This window comes from Silurus meridionalis, chromosome 23, assembly GCF_014805685.1.
Source record: "Silurus meridionalis isolate SWU-2019-XX chromosome 23, ASM1480568v1, whole genome shotgun sequence".
Taxonomy (NCBI): domain Eukaryota; kingdom Metazoa; phylum Chordata; class Actinopteri; order Siluriformes; family Siluridae; genus Silurus; species Silurus meridionalis.
The window spans coordinates 15,739,842-15,764,355 of record NC_060906.1 but is presented as its reverse complement, the minus strand read 5'-3'; the positions used below and the strand labels follow the sequence as shown (position 1 = coordinate 15,764,355).

The window sequence follows — 24,514 nt, the reverse complement described above, 5'->3', positions numbered from 1 at the left end:
CATTTTGTCCCTCCTTATATGTGTAGCAATCCTGTGTTTGAGATGAACTTACCTAGATTAGTTTTGTGGCTTTAGTTACAGGTGTTCTAAGTAACATGCACAACTGCTTTTATGTTTTTGTTTTGATTTCTTTTTAATAGCCAAAGGCTTACAAGCGTAGGATCTCCTCTTGCTTTAAAGGAAATCAATATGGCAACCCAAAGCGGAGAACATTAGGATAACAGACTACATAACAAACAAGGCAAAATTGTAATCTATTACTGTTTGGCCATTTATATGTAGAAGCTTTGGTGAATTGTTTCATTTGGGAGAAGAGGATAAAAAAAAAAAAAAAAAACAATAAAGTGATCAATGCAATAAATCCTGCTTGTCATTTATGTACTGATACACAGAAGCACTGATTCACACATTAAGAGGGCATTATTTATGTGCTGACTGAAAGCATCAATAAACAAGAACAGCTGGTTAGTTATTTAGTCATTGATTTCAATGTTGGTGGACGTTCAGCGATAAGGCATCATTCAGAAGGACCGACATGCACGTTTTGCTGCGGATAGCGCTGCAGTCTCGTTGTTCATGTCCAGAATTACTGTTTAACTCGCTCAGATATGTGCTCGGTTGTTCAGGAGATCATGCTGTCTAGCCAGTCTTCAAGATCTTCCTCAGTCATTTCCTGCTTTACTGGCTCTGATTTTTGCTGCAGCTCTTCAGACTGATTCCTTTTAGCCTCCTCTTTTGTTTTTGCCTGGTCCACTTCAGGCTCCTGTTCTTCCCTGTTCTCAGCTAAAACCGATGCAGCTGAAATGCAAAATTAAGCAATGTCAAGATAAATTCACAATAAATAAAGAATAATACACTGTTGTAGGAAAGGAATTAAAGACATGGTGGTGTGAGACGTTGACTCCCCAACAGCATTCTCTAAAAGTTACCATTCCTTTTATACTACAGTGGATTTGGCAAATTTTATAATTGTTTTTTATTTTATAGGCTAGGGTGTCATGATTGTTTTTAACCACTTACAGTTACATTTAACATGCAATAGCCACTAGATTTACTACTATCATGCAACGGTTCGTTCCAGTCCGATAATTGTATTGGGCAAGCGGCGTTCCATTAATGGCTCATATTTGACCCTATTGCATCTAAAATTTCCTGTTTGCTGATATTCAATTAATTAGCACAATTTCGAGCATTAACACCTCCCCTTCTAAAATTGTATTCATCAGGATAATCACTTACCGTTCTCTGGGGTAGAAGACGCTTCCTCTACTCTATTTGAGGTCTTTGACTCGTCTAATGAAAGGCTTGTGATAGGTTTCTGTAGTCCAAGGAGAAGATCCAGCTCCTCGTCAGCATCGTCCACAGGGCTGATAACTGCAGTGGATGAGTGGGAGCACATGCTGGTGTCTGAAACGGGCTTCATAGGTTGTGATACATGTGAGCATGGCTTCTGAGCGGAGTGTGCTGGAGCAGGAGGTTTAAATCCACTGAGTGATGGATCCGCTTTGTTCAGTACTCCTAATGAGGGGAGTTCAACTGGTGTTGAATCCTAAAATGACAAAAGTAAATCAAATTGACACACTGATTTACAGCTACTTTATATAACCTTATAGGAAGCCTGTGTACAGAGTGTAGTTTTTTGTTTGTTTTTTTACACCTGGACAAGGCTGGGTTCAAGGTCAAGCCTCTGGTGGAGCGGCAGCTCCTGAAGAGAATGAGCTAAAACCTCCAGGTCCACAAAGAGAGCAGGCACCTGCAATCAGAATCCAACATCAGTCTGTTAGTCTGAATAACACAATTATAGCAGAAACATTCAGTATTACACAAGTGGTCACTGGAACAGCCGGGGTCAACAAGAAATATAAAGGATGCAATTTACAGTGCAAGAAATCCCATGAATTATGACAGACCCTAATTAATTATGCTCAAGGCAATAAACATAAAAAAAGCAATGTGGCAACAAGTACAATTTCTGGGGATTCTTGAATGAAAATCTAGAGAATGTGAGCCATTATAAAAACAGAACTGCTCTCTTTTTTTTTTTACTTTTGGGATTTTGCTACATTAATGAACATCAGTGTGTGGGATGAGCTGTGTTAATGTACAAGCCTTAAATGTATTTATTTTACATGACTTCTACAAATACTATTAATAAATCATATAAACAATTTGCATCGAGGATATCCATGGTCTATTCACAGTACAGGGATTTAAACTTTCCATTAAAAGTCATGTCTGTAAACCACTAAGCTACTACTTCCTGTTCATTTTTTTAGTAGCTTTCACCTTAAAAAATATTCAGCTTTAATAATTTTATTCTTTTCATTTTGAAAAACACTACAGAGATTTGAAAATAGTGCTAGTGAGAACCAACAATATATATAAATAAGTGCACACTTTGTTTACTGGGGTACCTGGGGGTACAATTATGACCAGCATCCCATCCAGTGTAAGAATCTGACCTTGATAAATTGATTACTAAAGTGGAAGGATAGAATAGATTAATGAATTGTTATTATGAAATAATGGCCACTTTTTGCTTGTACTTGTACATTTTTTAATTCACCACAATAAGATCGGATGCACATTGTAAGGACTGAGATCACGCTGGATGCTGATAAAAATAAAAAGCAATGACTGTGCTTGCTTGCTTGGACCGACTGCTGTATAGATTTGAATCTAAAACAGATGAACCGAATTTAAAATGTGTTGTGCCAAGAAAATGCAAAATCCAAATACCACTTGTGTAAATATCTATGTGCTGGATGATAGACTACAAGGAAGTAAACATGAGGTATAAACATATCACAATGCAAAATAAAAATTCTTGTTTTACTGTCAAATATATGTGGTAAAGCCAATTTGAATGTTTTTAGTGTAAGAGTTGCAGGTACCTTGTTAGTTCCTAGTGTATCCACCTCCCAATCTTTCTCCTCGGAAAACCTGAACTGAGTGAAGGAGTCGCCTAAAGTTGGGGAGAGTAAATTATGATTTATAAAAAAATAACTCAATAAATAATTAATTAATAAGTGTGGCTAAAAATGAACCAAAAATATAACAATTACGCACATACACAAGTAAATGTAAAGGTTTATGGTAATATTGTGAACCAATAAATGTTTAACTGGGTTGAGAGCAGGTGACTGTGAAGGTGTGTGAGGGTAAAGTCGACCAGCAAGAGTTCATTAAATAAAAAGTAGCATTGTCATTAGTGGAGCAGTAAGATTTCTACAGCCGCATGTTGCTCATCTCAATTTACAACACAAAGCGACTTCCATTCTAAAAAACAGCCGTAAGTGATGACAGCAGGAGAAAGACACAGCTGCTGTGTCACACACAGCTGTGAGAGTGAAGAAGAGGATGTGTTGCAGATCTCACTCTGTGTGTGTGTGTGTGTGTGTGTGTGTGTGTGTGTGTGTGTCTCAAAAACAGGCTTTCAGCTGCACTTGCCTTGCCAATTGCAGTTGGTGATGTTGCTAGACACTTGTAAGTGGGAATCGGGGGTCAAGTGTGCATAGCGCTCACAAGCCATTGCCTTTTTAATATGTTTTCTAGATTTTAGAGGCATGTTAATAAAGTGGTCAACAAAAAACAAATTAGTGTCAGTGAAACATAAAATGCGTGTGCATTCTACCAGAAAGCCAGATCGCTGACGGGCATTTTCATGTCGAGTTTGTTCTGCAGAGGGATTAATTCTGATTTCAGTTCGATTTTGTTTTATGTTCAATAAAGAATCTAATAAAATGAGAAGAATGTCCCGACATTAAACGTTCAACTTTTATAGTCACTCATTTTTATAGGGCACTCATTTCATCATTAAATAGCTCACAGGACATTTCCCCAGGATACAGTGGCACTCATTACACTGACATTTAAATAAAATAACATTTTTGTCATGCTTTAGACACAAGTAAAATTCAAAGCAATTAATACAAATCAAATGTGAAAATCACTATTTGCATTTTGGAGGCGAGAAAAACAAAACAGCAAGAACAAAAACAAACAAACAAACAAAAAAAAAAAATCAGGAACCTGCAGTGTAATTGACAGTGTAAATACACATTTTTCTCAGATATCAATTTAAGTTATTGATTCTAACAATAAGTAGGATAGTGTCATGGCCCTCAGGAATAGAGCACATCCAGATAGTCTATGGCTTTTAAAGGTAATCATAGCAGTAGAAATTACACATCCAAAATTAATGTTATTATAGTTTTTATGGAGATCCTATAGCTCTTAATTCGTTTCTGAAACCCTCCCCAAAAACAGCTACATGCAGGCAGCCCATTAAATAGGGCACAATTAATTATAGATCTCTCTCTGTTGCAGAGTGACATTAGCAACTGTGCTCAAATACATGATCTAGTCCAGGTTACCGGTTTTCCCACAGTTGGATCTGCAGAAAGTAGTTAGATGATACAGTTTTTATTAGATTTTAATGGTTTGAGTATTATTTGGGTAAATTAATAAATTAACAGTGGTTCAAAATGTTACAGACTTAAGCTTACCATAAGCTACCATAAGATTAATACTCGGTTGAGAAGAATTATAGCACACAATTTTCAGCAATGTTCAGCAATTACATATGGGTGTAATAGTCAGGTGTCCATTAACCTTTGGCCTTGCGATCTACGTATATTATGCTTTATATTCTTGTGGGATATGCAATATATTTAAAACAGGACCAGGGACGAACAAATCAAAAGCATGGGCTCCTGGGGCAGCCGATCTGTTTCTGAAGTGATACTTTAACTAATAGCTGGCTTTGAAAAACAAACAAAGACAAAAGTCATTCCTATTACATTTCTAAAAAGGAAAAAAAAAATTTGAACAATTACTAAATATTTATATATGACAAAATTAGTTAGAATGGGATAATTATCAGCATCTGATTTGCATATAACCTGTGCTAATCAGGGCAAGAATTGGGACTGAAGAATGCAATGGGGATGTTACGTGTCCACCTGTCTCACTATTTAACTGATTATTTGTCCACTTTTTTTGTAAAACTTTCCAATCCAACAGCTGTGGATCACTAAGTCACTATCCCTCTCTCATCTCTAATACTTGCATGAAAAGAGAGTAGATGAGAGGAAAGTAAGAAGTATCATCAAGCAACACAGCCCAGCCAGGACCTATTCATATCACTGCCATCTGGCAACAGCTAGCTGAGTATCTAGTCCAGAACCAGCTGCCTAATGGACAGTTTCAAACTCCAAAGAAGCACATTTCTACCAGAGACTTCCTTCCCCATTCACTTCCAGCACTGACACTTAAAGCACATTCAAAAACGTTCAAAACTGGTTTACTTTAATGTCCCTTTGTGGTGTTGAATTTCTGCTGGTTTTATCATCATTTCTGCTGGTATTTTATCTCACAGACTTCCTTGTTATAAGCCTTAAGTCAAAGTACTGCATCTGTATTATCCCCACAATGTATGCGGCTGTTTAAATATAGCTAAAAGCGTCAATGTAACCCGGAAACCCGATTCACTCGAGCTTATATAACATACATGCTTCATCATAAATGCACCTTCATATGTGTTATATGATTTTTATTAAAGGAAGAAAAATAAAACCCACACTAAATCTAAAGTAAACTGATTAACATAAGGACATGGGATAATTTGCTAGCTAGGGCCCGGAAATTATAGCAAAAAACCCTCATAAACCAACAGGGACACGGAAAACCAATCTTTACTCTAATATTCAAAGGACAAACAGCATGAAGATTAGATACTACATGATTTTGTAGGGCAAATGGTATGACATGGGTTATGGAAAATAAAAACAGAAAACGCATAGTATACTACACTTGAAGAATAATTGCTGCTCTCAGGGACAATGCGCTTGTAGAGCGGAAGATGAAACAAACGACAAGCGGAACAGACAGCATGCGTTCGGGTAATAAACTGCCCTTAAAATGACTGTTCCTGTGGACGGTGCGTAAATGCAGAGGAAAGCATAATGGCCCATTAACACTGCGGTTACAACTCATACCTATAATCAAACAAATGACATTGTGCCACTGCGTAGGCAGACAAGCACACAGATGCTTTCCAATTATTTTCTTTGCAGAGGAAAGACAATACCACCGGGTATGTGTGTGTGCTTTTTAACTCAAGTACTGGCAAGTACTGCTGAAAATATCCGCTTATGCAACAGAAATCTCTTCATTTTACCTGCACAGACTTCACAACTAAATTGCACTACCATTAATTTAATACATGCAAACCGATCCATTAAACTTGTTTATAGCTTGGTGATATTAAAGCAACATAAACATTTTTAGAAGGACACAGGGTCAGAATATTTTAGTATATATTTACAGTTTTTCCTGTCCATGTTGTATAACAAATTTAACATGTGAAAAGTGGAGCCTGCTATGAGAAAAGAAATGTTAGTTCTCACTCTCCAGTGTTCTGTATTGTTGAAAGATTTATGTTCAAACTCTTGATGTCACCCAAATGAGGATGGTTCCCCTTTTGAGTCTGGTTCCTCTCAAGGTTTCTTCTTCATAACATCTAAGGGAGTTTTTCCTTGCCACAGTCGCCACGGCTGCTCATCAGGGATAAATGCACACCATTCACTTTAACTGTTGATTTCTGTAAAGCTGATTTGAGACAATGTCTGTTGTGAAAGCACTATACAAATAAACTTGACATGACTTGATTTACTTTCACAAAGTCATGCTACAAGAGTTGTTGAGGTTGTCGAGTTTGTCTTAGGCGAGTATGTAATATGGTCAAAATGTTACATTCTTTCCTTATTTTGATGGTTAATGTGAACATTATCTGAATCTGCTGACCCTCATCTGCATTATTTTCTGCACTGAACTGCTGCGACATGATTGCTTAATTAGAAAATTGCATAACTGTGTTTGAAAAAGTCAAACTCCTTGTGAATTTGCTGGCCAAATCACCAATCACGTTGGCTGATCGTAGCAACTTTAGATGATATACACCCTGACATTAGCAAAAAAAAAAAAATGTAAAGAAAAGGTGGTTTTTATTTGTCAAATGTATATTATAGCACAAAGAAATTCTTGCTTCACATATCCCAGTGATGTTAAGAAGCTGGGGCAAGAGCTCCTTGTCAGCCATTATACAGCGGGTACAAAGAGGGTCAACGGCCTTGCCCAAGGCCAAAGAGTGGCAGCTTGGTGATGCTGGGGCTTGAACCCCCAACCTTCCGATCAGTAACCAAGAATCATAACCACTAATCCACCACTTTATCCTAATGCAATGAAATCAGGGACCCCAGAACTGTGAGGTAGAAATAGCAGCTAAGAATAATGCTGAAATTTTAATTTTCTGATTTAAGTTAAACGCTGCCTTTAGACTTTTACCAAAGCCCCCCAAAAAATGTAGATGCTACAAATATAACAAATGCTAAATCAGAAGCAAATCAATCAAATTAATAAAAAAAAAAAAAAAAAACACAAGCTCCCTCATCAAGGAAAATATTTCTCCAAAAAATAGTTTAATTTTAAATGTATTTTTAAGCAATCCTGTCAAAATATTAAAAGTATTTGGACACTAAATGAGTTGTTCTATCAGCACAGGAAATATAAAATACAGACTGCAAGATGTTGACGTATTATTTAATAGATTTTAAAAACAGTGGATGTACCAAGAAAAACCTTTTCTTAAGTGGTGACTCATGCAGTCAGTACCTGAGGGACCTTCTCTCGTCTTAGTGAGTGGAAGTTTGACTTGCTGAGTTGCAGCCATTTTATAGCAACCTAATGTGTGTGATGGAAGGTCCAGCTGGTGAAGCAGACAGAATCAGGACCACAGCCTGCGGGTCAAAAACCCTTAGGGGGGGGGGGCACTTTCCTACAGGCACACTGTCACCAGCAATCATTCACAGTACCTTCTCCTCACTGCAGCACACATGGATGATCAGACATCTCAAAGTTTAGCCAGGCGTGAAACACGGTTAGCCCCGGCACAGAAGGAAAACAGAGTTAGCGACACCCAGGTTACCACGCCCATCGTATACGGACTGATGCTTGCCTGATCTACAGAACGAAATGTTATGCAGCTAGACAGTGAAATACAAGTATGCAAACGTGATTATAAAATCATATATACATGCATATACACTTACTATTAAGTGGACTTACTGTCCACTTTATTAAGAAAACCTGTATACCTGCACATTTTTTCTGTAAATGTAATCAGCCAAGCATGTGGCAGCAGAGCAATAAAAATATGTAAATACAGGTCAAGAGCATCAGTTAAACATCTTAGCCAGAAGAAGTATGATTTCTGACTTTATCTGTGCTATGGTCCCTGAAAGGCTGGATTTAACATGTCTTGAACTGTTGATCTTCCTGGATTTTCTCACACACAAAAAAATGTCTACAGTTTACAAATGGAAGGGGAAAAGTCAACATCAAGTGAGAAACAATTCTCTGAGAAAACAGTGTCTTGTTTAGAGGCATCAGAGAAGAAAGCCCAGATTAGTCTTTGCTGACAGGATGTCTACAGTAACTCAAATAAGCACTCTTTACAACCATGTTGAGCAGAAAAGCATCTCAGAACTCACAAAACATCAAACCTTAAGGTAAATGGGCTATGAAATGATAGGAACACATGGTGTCCAGTCTTAGTCTTTGTGTGGCCTCTGACAACCTTGATTATTTCCACCCATGTATTTTCATTGTCTGTTAAATGTGTGTGCTTGTAATCTTAATTTCACCTCATTGATCTACTCTAGGTTTTCCTTTGATGGTCAATGATGAAGCTAATTACGATGATGAGCCAGAGAAAAAAGGACTATCCTTCAGAAAAAAAAGAATTAGCTCAAATACATAGAAAGAAGGGGGGTAAAGACAGTAATTTTCATCTTTTCATATTTTCCACACTTTCATCTTTAATTGTCCGAAACACACCCACACACCACAAAAATCCAAACTGTTCACACCGTGTTATTTCAAATCATGAACGTCTATAGTGGGATTAAAGCTGAAGTAAACATATTTCTGTGAGACTTCAGATAAAAACTGAATTTACCTGCTAGAAGACTTCACTAAAAGAGATGATCAAATGTATCTGTTAATAACCTAAGTGCATGGGTCTGAACTATAAGACTATGACAGAGTAACAGATATTTAGTTTAATGTTGTACCAACAGTTTCACTTAAAAGAAAAAACAAAAATGTATATGTATATTAAATTAAACAAACAGGTCTGATCCTATGTCTATTAAAAAAGTGTGCAATTAACTGTTTCTTCATTAGGTCTTGCATGTGGCATACAAAATGTTGTTTTCTTTTAATTCATTGATTATTTATGAATTTATGACATTTAAATGCCCTTAAAGAGTTAAGAATTGGAAATCTGGGTACACTTTCAACTCTTACTGCAAATGTAAATTAAGAAGATTTGAGTTAATTAATATGACATTAAATAATATGGACAAAAGTATTGCGACACCAGACTCTTCCCCGTCATATGTGGTTTGTTCCCAAACTGTTAACAAAATGTTGGAGGTCTTTTGGATGCTAAAGAATTACATTTTCCCTTCACTTGAACTAGGAGACCCAAACCTGTTCCAGCAAAACAAAACAATGGCACCTGTGCACAAGCTGGCTTCATGAAGATATGGTTTGCTACAGAGCGCTGACCTCAACTCTACTGAGCACTTCTGGGATGAACTTAAATGCTGAGTGCCCTCCTCAACCGGCATCACCCTCGTGAATTTACTAACAATTCTTATCCTTATACCCTTATAGCAAAAGAAGCACAGTTATCCACAATCACAGTCCAAAATTTAGTAGAACATCTAAAGTAGAACATCTAAATCATCTAAAGTGGAGGTTATTATAACAGCAAATGTGGAGTTGGATATTCCAAGCCTTCAAATTCATCATGAAAAGCAAGTTAGAACAAACAGCAAACAAGACATTCTGTGTGAAACTGGACAAATCTGCCACAGAGACGTTTGACATATGGCGATGCTGCAATGAGTCGTTCGAGGTGTTTTGAGGCACGCATGCTTTAAGAGTGGTGAAACATCACCGGCAACTTGTGCATGATAATAGTCAGAAAACAATACGCATGATCTCACTTTCACACCCACCCTACTTGCCAGATTTGGCACCTCTGGCCTCTTCACCCTCTTCCTGAAGATGTAGATCCAGCTCAAAAAGTGAGTGTGTAAATGTAAATTAAAAAAAAGTACTTTCTTGTAAAAAAGAGCTAGTTTTAGTTCTAGTAATATTTGATACCGCCTCATATAATCTGCCAATGCATGTTTAAATCAGATATTACAGAGGTCACCTGACAATATTTTGGAAAAAAATGGTTCAAAAATAGTACTTTAATTTTTTTTCCAACCAAATTTTTATCTAAAAAGATTCGACAGGCCTTCAATGAGGTCAGGTCTAACACATCACAGATTGTGTCAATACTGATTTTTAAAGTGTTTAAAATACACTGTTTTATTGTCTCGCTTGCACCGAATTCTACTGAAATACAACTCCTCAGATGCAAAAGCCGGATCCCCTTTCTGCTTATTTACTCAAGAATGTTGTTATGGTTATTTACAATCCATTATCATATTTATCCTACACAGAGCTATGCCAAAAAAGTCCACAAAGCATTCCATTTTATCTAATGATTTAAAGAATCTGTGGCTGTGGTGTTTAGACTCCCCTTCACACAAATAAGTGCAGCAAAGCTGATAGTCTCTGATATCTTGGACGGTTTTAAGTTTTATAATCTGGATGAACCCAGAGGCCATAAAAAGCATATGCTGAATCTGTTTCACCACACAGGAACTATTTGCACAGATAAATGAAGATTTAATCGAGTAGATGTCAAAGACTGATGCTCATTATGGCTGTTTGTCAGTGTGCTGTATCAGTGTCATGATGTAAAGTCTCTTGCAGAGCTCCATCACACAATCATTTCTCTCTCTGTGCGCTTTAATGATTTATTGTTCACTACTAATTTCCAATTTTAGTGGTTGTCTCAAAAATGCACCTGAGTCACCATTGGATTTGCACCTGCAGATTTTTTTACATTAGGAAACCTAAACGCATTTTGTGCATATTGTTTCGAAGTCAAGCCAAATACGCCATTTGTGTATTGATTTGCAACTAATATTGAACCATAACATTGAATCTGATAATTAATAATTGATGTATGTATTATTGAGTAATGGGCATCTGGTGGCCACCTTGCCCTTGAGGTAGAAAATTCAGTCAGGAAAGAAAAAAAAATCCCCAAAATAGAATTGTGCATATAATTATTTTTTTATGAGGGCTAGTTTTCTTCAAATTATGAAAACTAGGCTTTATGAAAAAATTCAATTAAATATTATTGTTTGGTTGCTAAAACACATCTAAAGCAGGTGGTTATTGTCATGATGAAGGTGGGTGTACACACGAATAGTGAATGACTGTGGGAAAATAACTAGTTTTTGCTAAAGATTATGTTTTTTCTTATCCAGATTCAATACGTGACAAGAAATCGTGTGTAAGTGATTGTTTAAGTGGCTAGTGGCAGAAGGGATGCATGTGAGATGCATATCTAGAATATGAAGAAAGTCTTATTACTCAAGGTCCTGGTTGGCTTGTGATTATTTATAGCCTTGGTCTACTTTATCTCTTTTTGGCAGACTCTTTTGATAGCGCTGGTTTCACTCGCATTATCCATCAAACACAAGGAGTCATTAATCTTTTTTCAAAGTCCTTTTGTTATTCGTATACAATAGGTATAGAATAGAGAAGAAATGTATGATATTAAGAGCACCACATTTTAGTCTTGGTTTAGTCTGCTGAAATCTGTAAATAACAACAACAACAACAAAAAAACCCAGACTAGTCTGGCTCTGGTCCTGATCACAACACTGACACTTTTTGTTTCTCCCCATCGCCTTTCAGTAGCTACATCACACTGACTATCCGAAACGAACAGCACAGCCCCTGTGGAAATCATCTCCTTTCTGCCAGTCAGCTACATATGTGTCTTACACACAGACACACACACATTCACAGATGAACTGCGCGGAGGCAGCGACAGCTGACCACCTGATCATCTCCCTCCACTGCTAAGGAGCATCTGCTCCCACCTCTCACATCATCATCATTATTTTTCAACAGTCTTAAAGACAAACAGCCGTCATATTTTAGCTCATCGCTTCGTTTCTCTTACGAGCACTTTTGCACTCAATGCATCTTTGCCAAATGGATAAATTGTGAAGTGTAACGAAGAGGAAATGCAGATCGATAAAGTGAGTGCTTTGGTGGACTTTTCCAGTTGAAGAGTTTCAGGATGAAGATGGTGTGTGATCAATACTGAGATAGACAGCCTGGCAGTGAAACTGGACACAGACTATAGTGAGTACATCATTTTTTTTTTTTTAAATAAAGAAATAAAGTTTCTTAAGAATATAGTCCAGAAGAAGTTTTGTGAGAGATAATGAGAGGAAAAGTCCTGCTGTACCACTTTAATACACAGATGTGTGAAAAAGTAAATGACTGGCAAACGTTGTTACTCTACTCTACACAATTAACAGACATGAATTGAAATACTAGACCCTACAAATTCTGTTCAAACCTGGACATGCCAAAACAAGACATGTTTAGTAGAAACATTATAAAAATATGAGTACAAATTATTTTATAATTCAAATAGTTACTGACAACAATTTGGAATGAAATGTAAAACGTAATATATAGTTTCATAAAGTTCTCAGTTCCTTAGTATCTCTACTTAGTATCGCCTCTTTGCTTTAAAGACAGTGTACACTCAAGCTGGCATGAACTTGGGTTTCTGTAGCATGATCCATTTTAGATCAAATCCATTGGCGTGTCATCTGAACATGGTTTTCAGTAGAAGAGACCTTTTTTTTGTTCACAAAGCCAAGATCATAACAAATATGCTTAAATATGAACCTAGAAATAATGCAGAATCTTGAATATTAAATATGCATGATATTGAACATTAACTTAATTTGTATGTATTTAAAAAATCAGGAAAGGTTTGTTTATTTTGGCCTCTGAACTCCAATAAGCTTAACAGCTGTCCAAAAGAGAACATAAGTGGTTACTAATTAGATACCAAAATAAGGATAAATTCCTAAAAAATTATATTGCAGGTGAAAATACAATCATATAAGTCTTATTAGATAGAGCCGTATTCTCCTAAAGCCACATTCAGTGTTGAAAGGTGTGGGTGTCATGTCTGGTCAGAGACACTAAATCGCCAAAGCCATTAAGCAGACCATTGTCCTAAGCGCACTACCCTTAGCAACAAGGCAACAATTGCATGAGCACAGCTTGAGTAACACTGCCAAAATGCAAACTCCCATCCGGAGATAATGGCATTTTATGTTGCTAAATTCAACTTGATCAAGGAGAAGGACAGCGGGGCCGAGATCGACTTTTAATTTCCTACGTCTTAAATGTTGTTACTCGCATCATAAATCCCTCTGTGTGGTGACACCATTTAATTAAGGGGCTGCTGATAGAATCACAGACAAGCATTTCCTGGTAAAAGCAAGCTTATTGTGCTCTGTGCAAAGATCACAGTGTCTCCAACCAACAAATTCTTTAAATCCCTTAAAAAAAAGTGTATACATATGAATTTATGTCATGTAGTTTATTTCTCTTTTAGAACAAAACTAAAGTAGGGGACATAAAGAGACATCGTCAAGTGGAATTTTTTTATGAAAGAACAGGTAATCTCATTAGTTAGTTCCAATTATCTAGATTTTAGAATAATTCACAATTTGGGGTCAATCCTGTCTACCACCACAGTCAAGTGCACACTTGCATACAAACAATGTTTGAGTATAAATTCCTAATTAATACAAAAAAACTAATATGTAGCAGCGTACAAAACATTCTTATTCAAATGCCTGGGTACATTATTGCTAGTAATGTTTAAATAAAATGACTACTTGCGTAGGGACACAAATAACCAATAAAACAATTAAAAGTAGTGGACTAGGTGGAGGAATTTTGGAGCTTGCCTAATGGGCTAACTATTACATGTAATATTTATTATTATTTATGTATTACAAGCCACTTCTGCTTCAAGTCTAACACAGATAACATTTTTAACGTTCGGTATGTTGTATGAGACACAGCTGGTCTCAAGGCCAAAAGCCAATGAAGCGGATGTTCTGAAAAGAATGTTTTTAATTATTGCTCTAATTTGAGGCTTGAAGCAGCAATTAATTTCAGACTTTGTCTATAAAAATGAAGGAATCCCAAAATAAATTATACTTTTACCCAATACACAATTGGGGGAAACATTCTTCAAGGGTTAAGTGCCATTAGCATTAGCAAAAGTTCTGTGTCTACTGTGACACATTATAACAATGCTATAACAATATTGCCAGCTCTAATTCAGATTATGCATAGGAGAAAAATAATATCATAACACATCCTGTACTCAGATTATGCAAAGAACCCTTGTGAATATGTAATAATTAATAATTATAATAATTAATCAGGGTCATTGCACCAATTGAGGTCATACAATGTCTCGAGAAAATTACAGAAGTTTATTACAGTTAGAATTAGTTAGTCTGTTAGAAGTTAGAAGAGTTTACAGATGTTATGGGAATTCCTAGAATTATTCCCTCTATAGTCTTTCAGTCAAGACAATAAAATAAGCAGATTCTTTCTTTATCAGCAGTTTGTCCAATCTCTCACTTTGGTAGAGGTTAAACTTGGTTCCAGAAGTTCCAGAAGAAGAAATCTTTGCAAATTCCAATCTGACCTACCGATTTTTACAGTGGATTTTGATATCTCTACCGCCAACCCTATGGATCTTGAGAATTTCACTGATTGTTTTGGGGTTTTTCACCACAGAATATTTTCTGTGAAGAAACCTTTGGCCTTGCAGTTTTAATACTTTCAACTCGTACAAACACTTTAAAATAAATAAATAAATAAATAATATTACCTATTGTTACCTACATGTTATATGTCTTATGTCCCCTATTGTCCGGACAGTAACATTTTCATTAACATTATGATGTTGATACGATCCCTCCTTGTTTCTGTTCCTTAATGATATATACCACTCCTGCAGCAAGCACAGCCACTTCACATCCCTGATACAGAACAACTAACGGGTAAAGCTCCCAATCTCAGTCAGACAGTGGTGCAAAAACATGCAGTTAATCTGGAAATAGCCAGAGTGCTTCTGTCTGATTCCTAATTTGAGTTGCTATAGATAATGCCAACAAATTACGCCTACATTCAATTAATCAGACTGCACTAAATACAATGGTGGTTTTACAGCACCGGAGGTGACTAATTGTTCGTGTGGGCAAAACAACACAGTCAAATAATAGGCATCAGAAGCACACTGTGGTTCTGTGGGTAGAAAATCTCAGCATGCAGTTGAATATAAATTGGAAATTGTAGCACTAGAAGCTGTGAGCATCATAAGTTTGATACCAGGCAGAGAAAACTTGGAGAACGTGTAATTACATTTGTAACTTGTTACACTAAATCGGAAAACCTTAATTTTTCAGCCATTTGTGGTTCTTCTCCAAAGGAGGCACACAATTGTGTAGGATTTATTTAGATGTCTTTGGATAGCATTAAAACTTCACTTACACACACAAAAAATCTGTAAAAACAAATGGTTTACTTGAATTAGACTGGAACATCTTGAGTGGCCTGTTATTGACTCCTCAATCCTACTGAACACCTTTGGGATAAATTGGAACTGACTGCACCCCAGGCCTCCTCACCACACATCAGTACCTGACTGTACTCACACGCTTGTGGCTGAATGAGCACAAATCTCCACAACCACACTTTAAAATCTATTGAAGCATCTTCCCAGAAAAGTTGAGGTACAGCATTACTTGTGTGATATTAAACATTACAAAAGCACTATTTCTATGTCTAGCTTGTTATTTGATTTACAGAAGACAAAAAACATCCCTTCCTGGGAAACTCACTTCTGGTCTTGGAATTTTCCAACTAGCAATGATTATGCTTTGGATTGATCTCATAAAATGAAAATCTTGCCTGTGTTTGGAAGTTCCTTCTATTGGTCATTTTATAAACACTCTCTACATGCCAACCCAGATCCTGGGAACAGGGTCATGCCATCTCTTTTTCAGACTGTTTCACATTCTTGGGCATAAAGAATTGCATTCCACCAATGCAAGTACAGCAGTGGCTAAGCAAGTCTCTACATTGAACTGCAGCGTAACTTCTTGCAGAAAACCACGAGAGGGAGATCAACACCAACACGAGAGGGAGATCAACACCAACAGCATTAAAATACAGGACACAAACAGTCCTCGTGTGTAGCATTGCGATTGTTGCTGAAGCAGTTTGGGGAAATGAGAGACAAATTAAAACAGAGAAAAAAATTTGAGAGAATGTGGAACATTGTGGAACACAAAAGAAGATTGTTATCTATGTTAATCATGTATCATATTTAACAATCAAGTACTGTCTATTTAGAAAGACATCAAATCAGTCACCTGAGGTGTGTATATTCAGATAGTAAAGTAAAACTGACTAAAATCTAAATTAACTTTAATTTTCTGGACTATAAGCCGATACTTTTTCCCCACGCTTTGAAACCCGCGGCTTTAACAACAAAGCGGCTAATTTATGGATTTTTCCTGGGTTTTCGGTTTCACAAACTTCAAGCCAAAAACTGAGCGACATAACATTAGACCAATGAAATTGCAGAACGGGTTCAGGTGAACCAATGAAACTCTTTATATTAAATCAGATGCGCTCCCACTGAATCTGGCCGCACCACATCATAAATATGGATGATGTTCCTCGGACGTTTGACCTGCCGCTCACTCGGACTGTCTACAGGAAATGCGAATCATTCATCATGCTGAAAACAACCGGGCATGAAAAAACACACTTCACCTGTGTTCTGAGCTGCACGGCATCGGGAGAAAAGATTCACCGATGGTGATTTTTAAACGCACTACGATGCCAAAAGAAAAACTCCCGAGAGAAATTGTTGTGAAAGGAAGGAGGAAGACAGTAAACAATGACTTTCTTGGTAGGCTTCTGTTTAGATACAAGCCGTGTAACAGACACTGTCTTTCATTAAAGCCTGTGTAAAGTTCATTAGTTTCAATGTAGACATGCGACTTATAGACAGGTGCGGCTTATTTATGTTCAAAATAAAAATCTTTGTCAAATTCAGTGGGTGTGGCTTATATATGGGTGCACTTTATAGTCCGGAAATTACGGTACTAAAATTAATCAATCAATCAATCAAATTTTATTTATAAAGCGCATTACAACCACCAAAAGGAGCACAAGGCGCTTTCCAGAAAAGCAAAAAATAGACATTAAAAATAAAAAAATTAGGAAATAAATTAAAATAAAATGTAATAAAAACACAATGTACATAAAATAGCAGTTGAATCAGGGCTACGTGTTAAAAGCTTGTCTGAATAAATGAGATTTCAACTGCGATTTAAAAATACTCAGCACAGTGACGCATCGAATGTGTGCTGGAAGTGCGTTCCACAGCGTTGCTCCCTGGATAGCAAATGACCGGCCTCCAAACTTTTATAGTTGCATTTACGAGCAACCAGAGAAGTATGTCTAGAGGAGCGGAGAGTTTTGAAAAAAATTAACCCAGTAATGCGTACGGTTTAAAGATTAAAACACTACAACCTAAATATTAAAATCAAATTTAAAAGACTTCCTGCTTTAACAGAGGAACCATATACAATAATCCCCCGTTTATCACAATGGTTACCTTCCAAAACCGCCCGCAATAAACCAAAAAGCACGACAAACGGCCGCCACCCTAAAAATAACATTTTATGTATACAGTACTGTACTGTATTAACATTTTACTTCATTACTGACTACCTGCATGTGTTCCCTCACCACATCCATAAATCTCCTCTTTTCCTCCTTTCTGGTGGCTCCATCCTCAACATTCTCCTACCGATATACCCCATGTCTCTCCTCTGCACATGTCCAAACCATCTCAATCTCCCTCACCTTGTCTCCAAAACGTCCTTCAGGTGCCGTCCCTCTAATAAACTCATTTCTAATCCTGTCCATCCTCGTCACTCTTTACGAAAACCTCAACATCTTGTGCTCTAAACAGCTAAAAATAAATAAATAAATAATAATCAAAAGAACCACTAGTAGGTGCACAAGTTTCTTCAATTTTCTTTTTGCTCATTTGTTTTGTTCACAGGTCATGTGACTGAGACTAGGTGTGCACCAGTTGCACAAGTAGGTGGTTTTAACTTCTATGCAGGCATTCGTGTGTGTTAAAGCATGATGTTGGTGAGGAAAAGAAGTACATTGGTGGTTGAGAGCTTAAGTTAGGAAACAAGTTTGTTATTTTGGAAAATCTAAGCAAGTAAAGAAAAATCACAAGCAGATACTAACACAAAAAATTCTCAGAGCAGCGTTTAAAAAAAAAAAAGAAAAGAAAAAGTAAAAGAAACATTTTACACACAGTTTAAGTTGAGACCAATTATGATCTCAAGGTGATGAGGATAAGGTAACTGTCCAAAAAAAAAAAAAAAAAAAAAAAAAAGAGAACAAAGGCCATAGCTTCAGGTTTCAATTCAAATACAGATACATACAAAGATAGTTCAGCTACATTATACTTATATTATAGGTAACTGTATCGACAATCTTTCAACCCAAAACATTCATAAATGCTAAAATATATTGATCATGTTTATGTATTATTGTAGCGCACAGTGAATAATTTGTGTATTGTTACAGAAAGACTTGTGACAGAATATCAGCAGTCATATTTTATTATCATATTCACTCATTAGAACATGCTTCCAAACCCCATCCAGCTGTGTGCCAAAAATAAAAGATTGCCAAGAGGTGTTTCTTACAGACTGACAGCCAACAGCAGGATCTGATGATGGAAATGATCCTCAACTGGCACTATGTTTATATCCTGGTGTGAAAGCATTATCTCAGATTGTGGCTCAGCAGCAAGACACTCATTTTAGAGTGATTAGAAAGCGGAAAGCACGATTCTTACCTGCGGAAGAGAGGAGAACATGATAGTCTGTCCCTCTCTGCGCCGGAACATCGTCGTTCACCTCCTTCTTCTCAGATTCCTCATAACGATCCCAGTTGGACTCCAGTTTTCTCCTGGAAAAGATTGCTGGCATCTCGTCTTCAGTGTTTTCTTTGTCATCCTGTTCATCCTGGCCCTTAAAATAATATTGCATATTAATCACTGATTGTACTGCTGCAAACTTCTTTTTTGTATTAGTTGTGTGGCAGCCTTAGCAATATGACAAGAATATATTATTATATTATAATTCTTGAAGCAATTTATACAATACACACAATATATATTACCATGTACTGGTTTGTTAACCAAATAAAAGTGTGGTTATTTGGTAATAAAAAATAAATTTTTATATTTCAAAAATACATTAAAAACGTTTCTTCATCAAAGAGAATCATCAAATCCGACTGGCACAATATCTTTACACCTCGAAACACCTTTTTATCCTTTTATCGCTTTTCAAAGACACATGCATGCTCCATCTGTTTATATGCAACAAACTAGGTTTCGTTAAATGGTATGAAAATTTCGTTTTGACCAAGCAAATAAATCAATGTACAGATGTTACACTTTATTTCCATCGAAAAATCCTTCCTTGGCATGGAGAACGGTTTTACACAATTTGGACAGATTGTTTCTCCAAACATTCAGCTGTAATATTTTGTTATGCTTCTTGTAACTTGCTAAAGGTGTTCTTCAGTAGTTGGACAGTTTTTTCTAACCTTGTGATCCAGCTCATCCCAGAGCAGTTGAACAGATTTAAGTGTGGTGACTGGGCAGGCCATTCCATGATAGATAACACTCTAGCTGACTGTTTGCTCTCTAAATAACACTTAGCTTGGATGTATGCTTCAGGTCTTGTTATACTGAGAAGTTATACTTCTCAAAATGAAGTGCATGGTATTAAAGTATGGACTGGAAGCCATGTTGGTTCAGTATTCCTCTCAACCAGAATAGGTCTCCTATGCTTCCCTGCTCCTAACCCCAACCATTAAGCTTCCACGTCCATGTTTAACTGGCAGTCTGGAAACATCTGGACACATCGTCTCTACAGTTCTTCAGTTAGAACCAATAATGTCAAATTTGGAGTCATCTGTCCACAGTCATTTCTTTCTTTCGCTTACTCACTCGCATCCACTGTCCAATTCTTGTGTGATTTTTGAACATTGATGTGCCTAAAAAATGGTGGAAGGTGTTTCCAAACCTTCGAGGGACACTAAAACCATCACAGATTTCTCAAGAAGGTTATACTAGAAACTAGAAAGACTTTCGACTGCTCTTGCAAACTTGCTGGGATGTTTAATTAGTTGTAAAGAAAAATTGTGAAACATTATACAGTGATAACTGTATAAGGATCCTGGAAGGTGGGACAAATGAATAAAACTTGGATCAAAGCAGTTAAACTCGTTAGATGTTTATATCTAGCCTGGGGGTATTTACACTATTCGTCACATCCTGGTAGTTAGTGTTCATACATAAGCCGCTAACGCATTGAGAAGCAGTGCATTAGACTGGTCTTGAAGCTGTGAGCACTTTATTACTCTACATAGTGCGGTTTAAAGGAAGCAGGCAGCATCAGACATGAAGCGAAGTTATTGGACTCTAAACGTTCACTCACTCGACGAACAAAGTCTGCAGCGCCATCCTCGGGACCTCCGCGGCCTCTTCCGCGATAATGATCCCTTTTCCCCCTTCCGCGGTAATGACCGCCTCTCCCGCGACCTCTCCGCTCTCCGCCGCTCACGCTGTCATGACCACCACCGCCGCCGCCTCTTCTCCAGTGCCCACCGCGTCCCCTACTCGGTCTAACCTCCATCACTGTACCACCAAGTCCAAATGCAATACAACTTCTGGTTGTTACACTAAAAACACTCCCCGGTTCCCAAATAAAGGTTCCTCCCTGCACACAATATTAATTTGCTGAATAAAAATTGAAATATTGCAGCTATTATTATTATTATTATTATTATTATTATTATTATTATTATTATTGATAATAAATTATTTTATTCATTTTTTAAGAACACGTTTTGTCATGTGCACTATATTCCTTTGTACAATGATGTTTTCAGTCTACGTTGCCTCACGGATGCTGCAACAGTTTTTAGTTAATAAAATAAAAGCCATTTTAAATGTTTAATATTTTAATTGTTTAATTGTTTAAGTATTTTGTTTTGGGTTTTTTTATATAAAGTAAAACATTTCATATTCAGTATTTAATTTTAATACTAGGCATAACAGGCAACTTGAATAAGCATTGGAAGCTGAAATATGTGTTGTTTTGTGCCCAGGATTGTATACTTTCTGAGAAACATTTCAGAGTGTATCTGATCACCTCTTTTCGACCCAAGAAAAAATGCAAACCTCAAAATATAAGGAACATTTTTCCAAATCTCTCTCTTTTCTATTTTCAGATTCCCCATCTGGAAGTCAATATGAAGTACAAAGAGGACTTATCTGCCATTTGTACCCAGTAGAACATCTCCAGAAAAAATGAATGAACTTGAAAACTCTACAGCAAGTGGGAACACATCTGTCATCCTATCAGTTCCACATAACCTTTGGGAAGTCATCACTATTGCTACTGTGTCTGCTGTTGCAAGCCTAATCACTATAGTGGGAAACATTTTGGTGATGCTTTCTTTTAAAGTGAACAGTCAGCTGAAGACAGTAAACAACTACTATTTACTAAGTTTGGCTTTTGCAGACCTCATTATAGGAGTGTTTTCTATGAACCTTTACACTATGTACATTCTGATGGGATACTGGTCTCTGGGAAACCTAGCTTGCGATCTCTGGTTAGCTCTGGACTACGTGGCAAGTAACGCTTCAGTAATGAACTTGCTGGTGATCAGCTTCGATAGATATTTCTCCATTACGAGGCCCCTTACCTACAGGGCTAAACGAACACCCAAGCGTGCTGGCATTATGATCGGCTTGGCATGGCTCATATCTTTCATCTTATGGGCCCCTCCAATTTTATGTTGGCAGTATTTTGTGGGCGAGAGAACAGTTCCTCCAGACCAGTGCCAGATTCAGTTCTTCTCAGAACCTGTGATTACATTTGGAACAGCCATAGCTGCCTTTTATGTTCCTGTCTCCATTATGACCATTTTGTACTGCAGAATCTATAAGGAGACCGAGAAGCGTACAAAAGACTTGGCTGAGCTGCAAGGGATTGCGTCTGCAGATAGCGGCGACAACCCTAAAGCACAAAAACAACGATCTTGCTTTGCTTTCAGAACAGACCGGAGCAGAGCACAAGGCTTGTGGTCTTCATCAACCCAAAGTAATATGACTAAGACCACAGCACAGTCTGAGGACTTGTGGGTGAAATCAGATCAAGCTGCTGCTCTTAATAGCTACACATCCTCTGAAGATGAAGAGCGCCCAGTTTCAGAAGCACCATCTCAAGATTCCTACAAAAAACAGGATGAGATGAACTATTATAAAGAAAGACAATTTATTGCTAATTCCACCAAGTACTACTCACAAAAGAATAAGAAATGCATCTCCTACAAGTTCAAGCCAGTCCTGAAAACCAGCCCGCAGAAAGAAACTAGCGAAGCTGTTACTCATCCTTGCCCATCATCACAACAGTTAACCCTCACATCTGCATCCTCGCCGGCCCAGCCGAGGGATTCTAGTCTCAAAAGTCAAATCACTAAACGTAAGAGAATGGTTCTCATCAAGGAGAAGAAGGCAGCTCAGACCCTCAGCGCTATTCTACTCGCCTTTATTCTTACCTGGACTCCATATAACATCATGGTACTTATCTCCACTTTCTGCTCTGACTGCATCCCTCTGTCTCTCTGGCACCTGGGCTACTGGCTTTGCTATGTCAACAGCACTGTCAACCCCATGTGCTATGCCTTATGCAACAAAACCTTCCAGAAGACCTTTCGGATGTTGCTGTTCTGCAAGTGGAAAAAGAAGCAAGGAGAGGAGAAGCTGCAGTGGTGTGGACAAAATGCACCAATGACCAATAAACTGACACAGCAGGCAGACTGAACTATTCATGTAGCAAAAAAACTATACCTTAGCAAATAAATATCTTGACTATAGTCTAATTTATTTCATATTTCTTACAGACATATATGTTCCATGAACAGAGCAAAACACTTTCAAATAGTAAAGAAACATATCTAGATAAATACTTTATCTAAGATATGCTTCTATATAATAGCAATTATTGCATATTTTACAACACAATCTTAATTTAACAAAATGAGAAATATGTTATAAATGTTCCTTTATTCAAGATCTACAATGTCTGCTGTATTCTGACGTCCTACAATGTGTTTCCTTATACATTAATGCTTTTAGCTGTTGTAACGTATTGTGTACTGCCTAAGCATTAACAGTCCATTTCTTTTTTGTAAAATTCCTTTCAAGAGCTTCAGTGACATGCTTATATTATTTTTTATTTGAATATCTGACTCAAACTCATATTATGATGTGCTTAAAGTCTGAACTTACTTAACACTAACATTACTAAACTCTTATATACACCAAATCACTAGTTACAGATTCTGATTTTCACTGATCAACGCTTACTCAAAAGGGCAGCAGCAAGATATATAAAATCATTCTGCTGTACATGAAGTTCCCACGTGATCTGCTGTTTCTGAAATACTCAACCCATCCTGTCTGGCACCATCAACTATTTCATGGTTAATCACTAAGATCACATTTTTCCCAGTCAGATGCTTGATGTGAACATATTAACTATGAGGTCAAGAGCTTTATTTAATGTTCACATTAAACATCAGAATTGTGTCTAAAGGACTGTTTTGAGAAATTGTTGATCTCCTGGGACAGCCTCTGGACTTTATAAATAATGTTAAAAATAAAAGTGAGTGTGGGTTCTTGTGAACAGAAACGCCTCGAAGATGACAGAGATTAGAAGAGAACTGCCAAACTGTTTTGAGCTGATAGGAAGGTAAAGCTACTCTTTACAACCACGATGAGCTGACAATTCTCTCAGGATGTGCGTCAAACCGTAATTTGGATATTTAGCAGCAAATGTCCTCATGCAGTTCCACTGCTGTCAACCTACAACAGGAAGCTAAAGCTACAATGAGGATTCATTCACATAATATGGAGTTTTTCCAATAAATTAAAGTTGTTTCAGTACATCTTTTTTCCAATCTCTCCAGTTTCAGTGAGTCTGTGACAATTGTACACACAGCTGTGAGATAAAAATCCTAGAACAGCTTTCTGAATTACTCAAACAAGCCCAGACATTACACCAAGTCAGAGAGAGATGTTTGAGGAACTGAATCTATTGACCCGAATCTGCATGTGTTTATATATTGACATGATAATTGTACGAATGATCAGGGGTACAGCTGTTTCTATTTCATTGGCTGGTGACTATATATATATACGATTACCAATTCTGTACCGTAGCTAATACAGATGCAATCCAAATTCTCCATAAACCTAAGGCAAGAAGAAAAATAACTGATACCGATT

The 24,514-nt window shown here is 37.1% G+C and overlaps 2 protein-coding genes across 2 annotated transcripts; one reads left to right on the top strand and one right to left on the bottom strand.

The window, feature by feature from the left end:
- Positions 1 to 361: 361 nt before the first annotated feature.
- On the bottom strand, positions 362 to 20,896 carry aven (apoptosis, caspase activation inhibitor). The gene is made up of 6 exons (XM_046836557.1): positions 20,655 to 20,896; positions 19,001 to 19,175; positions 2,895 to 2,965; positions 1,658 to 1,753; positions 1,240 to 1,549; positions 362 to 798 (listed from the first exon to the last, which is right to left on the bottom strand). Exons 1-6 carry the CDS (start codon positions 20,850 to 20,852, stop codon positions 623 to 625), a joined length of 1,026 nt encoding a protein of 341 aa, XP_046692513.1. The 5' UTR covers positions 20,853 to 20,896; the 3' UTR covers positions 362 to 622.
- Positions 12,146 to 24,297, top strand: chrm5b (cholinergic receptor, muscarinic 5b). The gene is made up of 2 exons (XM_046836556.1): positions 12,146 to 12,351; positions 21,451 to 24,297. Exon 2 carries the CDS (start codon positions 21,530 to 21,532, stop codon positions 23,045 to 23,047), a length of 1,518 nt encoding a protein of 505 aa, XP_046692512.1. The 5' UTR covers positions 12,146 to 12,351; positions 21,451 to 21,529; the 3' UTR covers positions 23,048 to 24,297.
- Positions 24,298 to 24,514: the final 217 nt, after the last annotated feature.